This window comes from Melospiza melodia, chromosome W (assembly GCF_035770615.1).
Source record: "Melospiza melodia melodia isolate bMelMel2 chromosome W, bMelMel2.pri, whole genome shotgun sequence".
NCBI lineage: Eukaryota > Metazoa > Chordata > Aves > Passeriformes > Passerellidae > Melospiza > Melospiza melodia.
Genome location: NC_086225.1, coordinates 4,644,446 through 4,657,182, shown reverse-complemented (window position 1 = coordinate 4,657,182; position 12,737 = coordinate 4,644,446). Strand labels below are relative to the sequence as shown.

The window sequence follows — 12,737 nt, the reverse complement described above, 5'->3', positions numbered from 1 at the left end:
CTCTGTTGGACATGGTGGGAGCTTCTAGCAGCTTCTCACAGAAGCTACTCCTGTGCCCCCACTCCCCCCCCAACTACAAAAAAAAATAAAAATCAGGCTATGCCAAATCAACACAGCACTCCATTTAGCGTATTACAGACTTGCAGCACAGTATTGCATTCGGTGTCATTTAGTAATTGTGAGAACAGGGATGTCCCAAAATTAAGAGTATTGTTTAGAAACCATTAGATGATTAGACGCAATGAAGCACTAGTCATTCTTTTTATAAGGTAAACTATCCTATATTTCTGGTGTTTTTGTTTGTAGGTACAGCAAGTACAGACTGTGCAACAGGTACAACATGTCTACCCAGCCCAGGTTCAGTATGTGGAGGGAAGTGACACAGTCTACACAAATGGAACAATGTAAGTTGGTAATTCATCTAAATTAGAATGTTTACTAAAATAATGCACTTTTCATGACATCATATGGGCTGCTATGTATGAATTAGCAAAGAAAAATGTTTGAACAAAACCTTTATTTTTTGTCATATTAGATCATTATTTGAGTGAAAACAAGATTCATATCACTTTAATTAATCTAAAATGAATTCAGGTAATTGTTACAGTTGGACAGTGTGAAGCTGTATATGCAGCATTTTGTTGTTTGGGGAAAAACTTGAGTTTATGGACAAGTTATGCTGATAGGAAGTATGATCTAAATTTGTCATAATATGATCATCTGTGTAATAAAGTAGTCTCCATGTGGGCCTCTATTCTTCTAGTTGAAATTTTACTGAGAAGTTCCTAAATTGCTGAGGCAGCTGTAGTCATTACTTACAGAAAACAATTATATAATTTCTTTACTGTTTTAAGTGCAATGATATACATATTATTTTTTCCAAATGAAGGAAGGTAGAAGAAGGAGAATATGTCCTTTTGCTTCTCTCTCAGACTCTTCTATTTCCTGTGCTTTTCTTGCTTTGATGAACATAGTTTTCTACCATCAAATTCCTTTCTCCCATGTTCAAACTTAATAGAATAATTTAGGTCAAAAGAGACCTCTAGAGGTTATATGGTAAAACCCACACACACAGTCAGAGTAGGACTAACTTCAAAGTTGCTCAGGAAGAACCTTCCCTCCTTCTTTTTCCAGTTAAGTCTAAATATATCCCCTGAAACTTCTGATATAAGGTTATGGGAGAAGCAAAAGGCCTGTAGAAGACTTTTTTGGTACCAGCAAATGTCCATTGATGATAATCTGGCATTGACACACAAAAGTCAACAACACTATTGGGTTCTGATACTGATGTTAACACTTGCAGCATCCTCTTCACAGACATATTTTGCCAAATTTATTCTTCAGATAAACTTTTTCAACACTCTCGTGTTCCCTTATTTTCTTTACTCTTATAATATCTAAGCAATCTTCTGTCATAAATGGGTCTGTTAAGACATGCTTATTATTAAGAATTACCAATGTGCCCCTGTTTAAGATACTGTAAAAATGGAAAGTTACTCATCACATTGTTAAACTGTAATCGAAGACTGAAAATATCTCTGTAGAATGTCTGATCAGGCTAACTTCTATTTGAAAAATGTCAGCCAAAGACACTGAACTGTTGAGACAAAAGAAAACATATTTCTTCATCCACATTTGTTTTTCTTTTAAAAGCTCTAGTGCTTCTCTTTAAATTATGGGCAGTGATATTGGGAATGTATAGTTTATTGCAGTTCATGGCATTTTACCTGACTTTATAGCTCAAATATATTAAGCAGAGGATTGTTTGTTTTATTCTGTTTATATGTTAATTGCTCCAAAGACCAATGGATGTCCTCCAGATGACCTTAAATGGGGTATTTCCTTGCACCTGCTGCTTTTGCTATTAATTATATGAACTCTGGTTTCTAGTACCTAATCTATTAACAAAGAGTCTATTCCATTCCATATACAGGGCCTAGGATATATGGTTGAAGGAAGTTTTCCTATTAAAATAGAGAAAGGAGCAAGTACTAAACCCATGGTGAGAATGGAAAATGCTCTATGACAACATGGATATTCTTTCATTCTCTTTTTTTGGTCATGTGCTAGCTTGATTCTAATGCAACCCTTAAGACCTCCCAAGAGATCACTTGCTCATGAAAACAGCAACTAGGCCCAGTCGGTGAGGAAGAAAGGAAAACATGAGTTGTCTGATTCAGAATAGTGAAACTGTGCTCGAGTGAGCAGGAAAGGGTTCTGGTCTTAGATAAAGAGCTGATGGAAGCCAAGAACCAGTGGGTAGAAATAAGGAAGTGTGGTGGCAGACATAGAAATCTGACAAAATGTCAAAATGCATGGTTGTCTGGGAAAAAGAACTTTAAAAAGCAAAACAAAACAAAAATAAAAGTACTGACTGGATAAACAGCCCAGAAAAGTTGTCTCCATACAGGAGATGATGCCTATATGATTTCCCTGGTGTAACTCCTTACAATTTTATTTGTAGATAGCACCTTAAAAGGCTATGGAAGGAGGAGCTGGCTGATGTGACATAGCTTGTAGTCCTATTTCATCCACCAGCAAGCTGTATTTTAGTATGGCTGATAATTTACCATAGAAAAATTTATGCCATAAGGGACTTCCCGAGGTTATCTAGTCCAACCCTCTGCTCAAAGTAAGTCTAATTACATCAGGTTGCTCAGGGACCTGTCCCATAAAGTCATGTACAGCTCCAGGGATAGAGGTTGTGTACACCTCCAAGGATAGGGGAGGTTCCTGAGTGTAGCAGCCACAGGGCCTGCAAGGCCTCCCTGGCAGTCAGTTGCCTAAGATAAGAAATGCCTAGTTACAATGACTGGACCAAGAGATCCCTCTTCCGCCTCAGACCCTTGTTATCTCTCTGTAAGACGATAGGTCATATTTACCTCGACCCTTACTATTGGACTGTTTCCCAAAAGCCACATACCCTATCTAAACCCCTTCCGCTGCCCAGTTCAGCAGAAGAGCTGTCACTGTCACCCTTCGTAGAGGCTGCCAATAAAGACACATCTGTGGAACCTCATACAGCCTTCTCCTCTCTCATCTCTGCATCTGCTGAGGCATTTAGCAAGCAGAGCTAAAATCACTAAAGAGCTGAATTCACCAAAGAGCTGATCTCATGTAAGAGCTGAGCTGCTTGTTAAGATTGCCTGTGGCTGGGAGCCTGCCTGAGGCACCTGGACAGGTTGTGCTTAGCGGTACTCCTCTATCCAGGACACTGATGGCTGACGGGGTTAGACAGACCCCGAGAACCCCGCTGTTATACCTGAGGACCAGAAGAAAGCAAATGACACTTCAGTCTTCAAAAAGGGCAAGAGGAAGGATCTGGGGAAATACAGGCTGGTCAGCCTCACCTCTATTCCTGTGAAGATGATGGAAAAAATAATCTTGTAAGCCATTTCCTGGCACACAATGGACACAGGGCGATTTGGAGTAGTCACCATGGATTTGCAAAAGGCAAATTATGCTTGGCCAACCTGCAAGCCTTCTGCAAGTCAACTAGCTTGGTGGATGAGGGGCGAGCAGCAGAAAGCTTTCAACGCTGTCTCATATAACATCATCATAGACAAGCTGACAAAGTGCAGGTTAGATAAGTGGACAGTGAGGTGGACTGAAAAGTGGCTGAACTGCTGGGCTCAGAAGGTTGTGATGAGAAGCCTAAAGTCTAGCTGGAGGTCAGCATCTAGTGGTGTTTCCCTGGGCTGATCCTTGGGCCAATACTGTTTAACAACTTCATTAATGACCTGAACAATGTGACAGAGAGCACCCTCAGCAAGTTTTCAGATGGTACAAAATTGGGAGGAGCATTTGATAGACCAGATGGCTGTTGTGCCTTCAGAAGGATCTCAACAGACTGGAGAAATGGGCAGACAGGACCCTCATGCAGTCTATCAAAGGGAAATGCCAAGTCCTGCCCCTGGGTAGGAATAACATGATGCACCAGTACAAGGCAGGGGCTGACTGGCTGGAAAGCAGCTTTGCAGCAAAGGACATGGGGGTCCTGGCAGAAAATAAGCTGAATGTGAGCCAGTAATGTGCCCTTGCATCAAAGGAGGTCAATAGTATCCTGAGCTGCATTAGGAACAGTGTTGACAGGAGATTGTGGGAGGTAAACCTTTCTCTCTACTCAGCACTGGAGAGGCCACACCTGTGGTACTGTGTGGAGTTATGAACTCCTCAGTACAAGAAAGTCATGGAAATACTGTAACAAGTTCAGCAAAGAGCCACTGCAGTGATGAAAGGACTGGAGCATCTCCTACAGGAACAGATGGTGAAAGAGCTGGGACAGAATCATAAAATCATAGGATCAGTGAAGTTTAAAAAGACCTTTAAAATCATTCAGTCCAAGTATTAACCTAATACTGTGGTCTAGCACTAAACCGTGTCCCTAAGTGCCTTGTCTTTATGTCTTGCCAAATGCCTTCAGGGATGTTGAATCAGGATCACAGAATAGGTAAGGTTGGAAGGCACCACAGTAGGTCATCTGGTCCCACCTCCCTGCTCAAGCAGGGTCAGTCCACAGCACATGGCACAGGATTGTGTCCAGACAGTTATTGAATATCTCCAGTGAGGGAGACTCTACAAGCTCTCCAGGTAATATTCTTGTGCTTGTGTTGGAGAATTTTGCTCAGACATGGCTTGAAGGAAAAAAGGCCATGAACATATACAGCTGGTTAAAAAATAAAAGGCAGCTGTAAGCAGCAAGTTCTCAGGCTTTTCCCTTAACAACAGTAAACACCACGTCCTTGAGGAAGTGGTGAGAAAGGCATGGTGGAAAACATGGAGGCCTTGAGAATGATAAATAACAAGTCAATAACAGGATGAGAAAAACAAGCATTAGTCTCAACAAGAAAACCACAGGTTTCGGCAACAAAGGAGGGGTTGGTGTGTAATCTGTAACCAATGATGAGCTCGGGTTTTGTAATATGTATAAGCTTAATTAACACTACTATGAAAGTGTGTAAGCTAGATCAATAAATTGGAGTTCGATGCTGATCAATAAGGATGTGGTCGACTCCCTTCGCTTCCTCATGCTTGGTCACCCACACAGTAAAGAAGTTCTTCCTCATATTCAGGTGGAACTGCCTGTGCATCAGTTTCTGCCCATTGCCTTTTGTCCTACTGCTCGGCACCACTGAGACCCTGGCTTCATCTTCTTGGCACCCTCCCTTCAGATACTTATAGACATCGATGAGGTGCCCTCTCAGACATCTCTTCTTGAGGCTTAACAAGCCTGACTCCCTCAGCCTATTCTCATAAGAGAGATGCTCCAGTCCCTTAATCAACTTTTTAGCCCTTTGCTGGACCCGGTCCAGGAGGCCCATGTCTCTCTTGTACTGAGGAGCCCAGAACTGGACACAGCACTCCAGGTGAGGCCTAACCAGGGCTGAGTAGAGGGGCAGGATTGTTGTATTCATATTGTTGTTATCCTATTTCTAGAGTTCCGTACCTTCTGGGTGGTTTTCTCACATGCAGCTCTTCACAGCAGTGTTATTCCTGCTTCTTTGTCAGGGCTCCTCCAAGGCTCTCCCAGACTGCCCCACCCCCTTTTATCCCAGCTACCTCCACGGGCTACAGCTGCCACCCAATTAAGGACATCACAGCTGCATCCCACTTACAATAACTAGAATCGGGGCAGAGTCACTTATACAATACAGAGATCTTTTACTGCAATACATATTACTCAGGCCCCTATACAGGATCACCTCCTTCCACCTGCTGGCAATGCTCTTCCCAATGCACCCCAAGATACCATTTGCCTTCTTGGCCACAAGGGCACTGCTGGCTCATAGGCAGCTTGTTGTCCACCAGGACCCCCAGGTCCTTCTCTGCAGAGCTGCTTTCCAGCAGGACACCCCCAGCCTGTACTGGTGCCTGGGGTTATTCCTCACCAGGTGCAAGACTGTGCACTGGCCTTTGTTGAATTTCAGACAGTTCTTCTTTGCTCATGTCTCCAATCTGTCGAGGTACTTCTGAATTGCTGCACATCTCCCTGGAGTATTGTCCACTCCTCACAAGATTGTCAGCAAACTTGCTGAGGATGCATCTACCCTGTCATCCAAGTCATTGATGAATAAGTTAAACAATACTGGCCCCAGTATTGAACCTTGGGGGACCCCTAGTGACAGGCCTCCAAGTAGACCCTGTGCCACTGATCACCACCCTCCAGGATCTGAGTTTCAGACAGATGTCAATTCACCTCACTGTCCACCCATCCAGTCCACACTTCCTGAATTGTTTAAGATTGTTTAGTCTGCAAAAGAGAAGGCTCAGGAGGGATGTTATCTGTGTCTAAATACACTGTGCATTAAAGATTGTTGTGGTTTAACCCCAGCCAGCAACCAAGCCCCACACAGCCCATTGCTTACTCCCCCATGAGCAGGATCAGGGAGAGAATCAGAAGGGTAAAAGCTGTAGAACTCATGGGTTGAAATAAAGACAGTTTAATAGGGAAAGGAAAAGCCTCACACAAGCAAAGTAAAGCAAGGAATTAATTCACCACTTCCCATGGGCAGGCAGGTGTTCAGTCATCTCCAGGAGAGCAGGGCTCTGTCACGCATAACAGTGATTTGAGAAGACAAACGCCATCACTCCAAGCATCCCTCTCCTTCCTCCTTCTTACTCCCAGTTTATATACTGAGCATGATGTCATGTGGTCTGGAATATCCCTTTGGTCAGTTTGCCTCACCTGTCATGGCTGTGTCTCCTCCCAACTTCCCATGCACCCCCAGCCTCCTTGACAGCTTGGCAGTATGAAAAGCAGAAAAGGCCTTGGCTTTGTGTAGCTCTGCTCAGCAATAACAAAATATCTCTGTATTATTGACCCTGTGTTCAGCACTAAACCAAAATGTAGCCCTGTACTAGCCACTGGGAACAAAATTAACTCTACCCTAGCTGAAACCAGCATAAAGATGGAGCCAAAGTCTTCTCAGGTGTGCTCAGTGAAAGGATGAGAGATAATGGACACAAACTGAAATGCATGAACTTCCACTCAAACATGAGAAAAATCTTTTTAACTCAAAGTGTGATCAAACATGGGACCAGGCTGCCAAGAGAGGTTGTGGATTCTCCATGGTTGGAGATATCCAAAACATGACTGAACAATGTCCCAAGCTACTTACTCTGGTTGATCCTGCTTTGAGTGTGGGCTGGGAAGGGGTTTGGACTTGATAAGCTCCAGAGATCCCTTTCAACCTCAATTACTCTACTATTCTATGTTTCTGTGCTTACAACTGAAGTCAAAACAGAGGTAATGTCATTTGTAGAGGATTGAAAATTGCTGCAAGGGTAGCTGAGGCTCTACATCTTAAAATATTAATACAACTTCATAAAGATATTCTTTCTTCCACAGAAAGGTATATAAAACTTGGTATTTACAAGAATTACATTGGACTGTAAACAGTAAACAAACAAAACATACAATAAATTATTTAGGAAGGAATCTAAACTACAGGCACCACTTTCAGGAAGATCAACATGGACTTTGCAACTGATAAGATGTTAAAACCAGGGCAAATCCCAGACATCAAACTGGGATGGAGGCAGGAATTGATAGAACTATACAAACTGATAAAGGGAATTACAGGGGAAAGAGGAAGCAGGGAGAGACAAAGAGGGGGGATAGACAGAAAGGGGGATAAAAGTTTCCAGTCACAGGTAAAATGGAGCCAGTCAGTATGCTTGTCTGGCTGAGCCCTGTGCCTGATCACTGCAGAATGTCCTATTTTCTTATATTTTCTTTTAAAATGTTTTCTTAACTATCGCCCTGCTTAATCTCACTCTCTGTCCTCTGTGTATGTGTTGCCCAATTGGCAACTAAATACCACACACAGCTGCTCGCTCACTTCCCTTTGTCCCTATTCCCATTGTGATGGGAAGGAGAATCAGGAAAGAAAATTAAACTCATAGATTGAGATAAGAGCAGTATAATAATTGAAACAAAGTAAAATATAATAATAATAATGATGGTAATATGGTAATAATAATGCTACTGCTAATAGTTTTAATAAAAGGGAGAGATGAAGGTAAAACCCAAGAAAAAGAAATGATGCACAATACAAATGCTCACCACCCACTGACTGAGCAGCAATTGGCCCCTTCTGGCTAATTCCCCCCAGTTTATTCACTGATCATGATGTTCTATCATACAGACTATCCCTTTTGGGTGATTGGTGATTCAGGTCAGCTGCCTGGAGTATGCTTCTCCCATCTTCTTGTGCATCTCTTCCCTGTCAGAGCATGAGACACTGAAAAGCCCTTGACTCAGGCTAAGCACTGCTCAGCAACAACCAAAACATCTGTGTTATCAGCATCATTCTCATACTGAATCCAAAAGACAGTGCTGTACCAGCTCCTGAGAAGAAGATGAATTCTATCCCAGCTGGAACTCAGGCAGTATGCATGCTGCAAGGAACAGGAATACCAAATTAAACAGGACTTTCCCTTTGTGAACCCGTTGATTGTGCCTGACGATTGCATTGTTCTTTAAACGTCTTTCAGTAGCACCCAGTATTATCTTCTCAATAATTTTTCCAGGTATTGAGGTTAGACTAACAGGTCTGTATTTCCCTGGGTTTTCCCTCACACCCTTCATGTTACTAGGAATAGCATTGGTCATCTTCCAGTTAGCAGGGATTTTCCCAAAGCATGTGGCAGATGATCGAGATGGGTCTTGCCATAATATCCTTGAGCTCCTTCGGAACTCTGGGACGAATCCCATCAGGCCCCATCAACTTGTGAACATTCAGCTGATACAACTGGTCCTTTGCAATTTCAGTGTCCACAAAAGGAAAAACACTGTTCCCTCAGTCATGGTCCTCCAACTCAGAGGACTGGGCAGCCCAAAGTCTATCAGTATCATTAAAGACTTAGGCAAAAAAAGAATGCAATGCCTCTGCTTTTTCTTCATCCCTATTAGTCAGGCGACCATCTTCCGCAAGTATCAGTCCAATGTTTTCTTTAGACATGCTCTTGCTAATTATGTATTTTAAAAAGTCTTGCTTGTTATCTGACACAACCCTGGACAGTTTCAACTCTAGTTGAGCTTCACTTTTTGTGTCTTCTCCCTGCAAATATGAGCCACAGCTCTGTAATCTTCCTGCAAAGCCTAACCTTGCTTCCAGAGGTTCTACAATTTCTTTTTCCTCTTGGGCTCCACAAGGAGTTCCCTGTTCACCTGATTTGGCTTTCTGCCCCACTTGCTTGACTTTTGACACAGTGGAATTACCTGCTCCTGTGATTTGGAAAGGTGGTTTTTAAAGACTGACTAGCACTCATGGGTCCTTAAGTCCACAAAAGGACATTCCCTAGGTAATCTTCTAATTAGCTCCATGAATAGCTTAAAGATGTCTATCTTGAAATCCAGGGCAGCAACTCTGCTGACCTTTTTTCTCATTACACTGAAAATTTTAAACTCAACCATTTCATGGTCACTGCGGACAAGACAGCCACCAACCATCACATCTCCCAAGAGTCCTTCTCTAGTCACAAACAAGTCTAGGAGGGCATCTTTCCTAGTTGGCTCACAGAGTACTTGTAACAAGAAGTTACCTCCCACAACCTTCAAGACTTCCCAAGGCCTGCTCATCACAGCAGAATGATATTGCCAGCTGATGTCTGGGAAGTTGGAATCTCTCATAAGGATGTGGGCTACTGATCCAGAGATTTCTCCTAATTGCTTACAGAAGAACTCATCACTGCTTACATCCTGGCTGGGAGATCAGTAATAAACACTCACTATAATATCTCCTTTGTTTTCCATCCCCTTAAGCCTCACTCAGAGGCTCTCCACTACATCACTGCCAACTGTAAGGGCTGTACAATCAAACCTCTTCCTTACATATAGTGCCACATGTCCATCTCACCTGCCCTGCCTATCCCTCCTAAACAGCCTGTAGCCCTTCATCCCAGCATTCCAGTTGTGGGACTCATTCCACCTAGCAAATATAGCACTACCTGCTATATCAGTTAGACATACACAAGTCTATGGGACTTGATGGGATCCACCCAAGGTGGAATGTTTTGGAGCAGATCACCCCTACAAAGAGGGGTCTGTATAGGCTAAATTGATATACTGAGGTGATCTGTATGAGGTTCAGCAAGGCCAAGTGCCAGGTCCTGTTGCATCGCGTTGCAACAAAGTTCATCATGCCAAGGGAGAGTGCAGCTGTGTCGTGGTTTGTAAGGGAGTTTTTTGGGATGCTGTGGTCAAGCCAATGGGTGCTCAAATTTGAATATTGGCACCTGGTGTGGCCATTGAGGACATGGATAGGCCCCTGAGAACACAGGGGGTTTAAAGTAGGGAATTCCCAGGGGGAAGCTCTCTTGGGTTCTGGTGGGGAAAGAGTTCGGACCTCTCCCCTGCCCAGCCGCCCACTGCTGGGCGGGGGAGGGGAAGCCATGTGGCCGGGTGAGGTAGGCTGGGGCCTTGGACAGAGATGGGAGGTGAAGAGGCCCTTGAGGATGGAAGGGTGGAGAAGCACCAAGAGACATCAGGCTGCCACCCCCCCCCCCCTTCCCAGAGAGAGAGAGAGAGAGAGAGCCAGCCTGTGCCGGTGCCCTGGTGCCACCTTTGATAGCATGGCCGGGAGAAGGAGAAGGGGGGAGGGATGCAGCGAGAAGGTGCTGGCAGGACAGAGGGAGCCCTGAGCAGGCAGAGCCTGAGATTTTAACCCTTTCTTGAATAATGGAAACCTTACAAATACTGATCCTCCTGGATCTGAATGAGAAGAGAGATAAAGATGAAATGGAGGAGGAAATGGGCAAGTGTGATGAAAGTTCGTGCAAGTGAAAGATGTCGGAAGAGTGGAGAAGAATCTTAGGTGAGAAGAGATGATGGAGTGGCCTTGGCTGGACTTTTCTTGTATAGCTATGGACAGAACCATGTTTCCTGTGACACAGAGACTGCATCCAGGGGTAGGCAATGGCTCAGAGCCAAGAGGGTTCAGTGTTGAGACCCCTCGGCCCCAGGGGGTGAAATTTGGGGGGGACAGGTGTCCTGAAGGTGAGAGACTGTGCGCTTTTTGGAATGGGACAAAGCATCCTTAAAAGGAAAACCCTAGAAGCAGCTCTGGTCAATGTGCAGTGGTGAGAGCACTGGACATTGAAGGAAAGGTCACGATGGCAAATGTTCTCTGGGCAGTGCCACAAGTGACATGGAAACACACGAGGTTTCAACTGTGTTTCCTGGGGAAGCCTATGGTACAAGAAGGACTCCTCTCTCCTTGATGAACTGAGAATTGATTATCTAAAGGGTGGTGATGGACCGAGAGTTGGTGATCCGAGGGATGGATGTATTGGAAATTTGGTGGGGGGAGGACGATATGTTTTTGGAAGGTTTTCATTTTTCCTCTGTGTTTCTTTTTAAATATAGTTGTAGTTTAGTTAATAAAGTTTTCTTTATTTCTAAGTGGGGGCCTGCTTTGCTTATTCCTGGTCACATCTCACAGCAGACACCAGGGAGAGAGTATTTTCATGGGGGCACTGGCATTGTGCCAGCGTCAAACCATGACAAGCTGCCAGTGCCGGGCATGGGAACAAAAAAGAGACAGGTCTTCATTTCATAAAGCTTGAGAATCCATTTATTACTCCCGGAGAGGAGGGGGGAGACAAAGATGAAAAGACTGAACAAAGGCAGGGTCGTGGGGTTTTTATAGGGCATTGCAGGGGTGGAGTTTAGGGTGTGGGTCAAGGGAGGAGTTCTTAGCAACACAAGGAAGATAAAATCAAATTCCTGCCTCTTTGGAATGGGAGCACTCCACAACTCCCCCTTTTTTAAATTGATCAATGTATGTTGAATAACTCATAATCAGGGGATTCTCGGGAATATGACTTAATAGTTTACAAAACTAAAATGAACATTATTAAGCTAAATTAACAATAGAAAAGCATTTGAGACTTAATCACAAAGGATAAAGTAACAGAAATTATGATTCTTGACTAAATGAATGCAGTTTTACTTAATGAGGTAATAGTTCAATCTCTTCTGGCTTTTGATCTTCTCACTAGAAGGGGTGCAGTTTTTTGATCTCCTCTTCATGAGGGGCACAGTCTTTAGTGTTTAGTCTCGGCTTTGGCACTGGTGTTATGGGTGTTGTTATTTTAGATGATGATGACTGGGAAGCGAGGGAAGCAGCGAAAGCCCTGGCCATAGGGCTTGGAGCGGGGCCAGCACTACAGCAGGGGCTGGCTTCTTTGTGGGGCTGAGCAGCCCCACCACACGGGCCCAGGCTGGGGTCAGCTGCAGCGGCATGGCAAGAAGCAGGGAAGATAGGTAGGGGGGAAGGAAAGGGAAGGTTCTGGACAGGAAGAGAAGGACTTAGGTGGGAAAAAGGGGGACCTTAAACAGTGTGGTAAGCACCATTTTTAGAAGGAGGGCCCGGGACAGTGCAGCCATCACCTTCCCAGGTAGGGAACAGGGGATATGGAAAGACAGCGGGCGAAGGAGGACATAGGACAATGAGAGGATGGTAGCGCTTCCACGTCATTTCTGTGGACAGATTCCATCCCTTGGTCTGCCTTCAGGAAAAGGGGGATAGAGTGGCAGAGAGGGACAGGGGGTGACGGAGAGACGGTAGCAACTCCATGCCATCCTGGCAGTTTTCACTCCTTGCTGCACTTCTAGGAACAAAAGGGTAAGGAAAGATATGGGCAGCTTCACATAAACTGAAAATCGTGGGGATTCACAGGAGGGGGAACCACTCATCTAGGGCATCGATGCACTGCATGTAATCTTTCATAGC

General features: G+C 44.2%; 1 protein-coding gene across 1 annotated transcript in view; it reads left to right on the top strand.

The window, feature by feature from the left end:
- Positions 1 to 12,737, top strand: part of LOC134431474 (transcription factor RFX3-like) — a 142,243-nt gene that overhangs the window by 20,602 nt on the left and 108,904 nt on the right. The window contains exon 2 of the mRNA XM_063179485.1: positions 307 to 404. Within this exon, the coding sequence (XP_063035555.1) occupies positions 307 to 404 (98 nt within the window). The remainder of the gene's footprint in view (positions 1 to 306; positions 405 to 12,737) is intronic.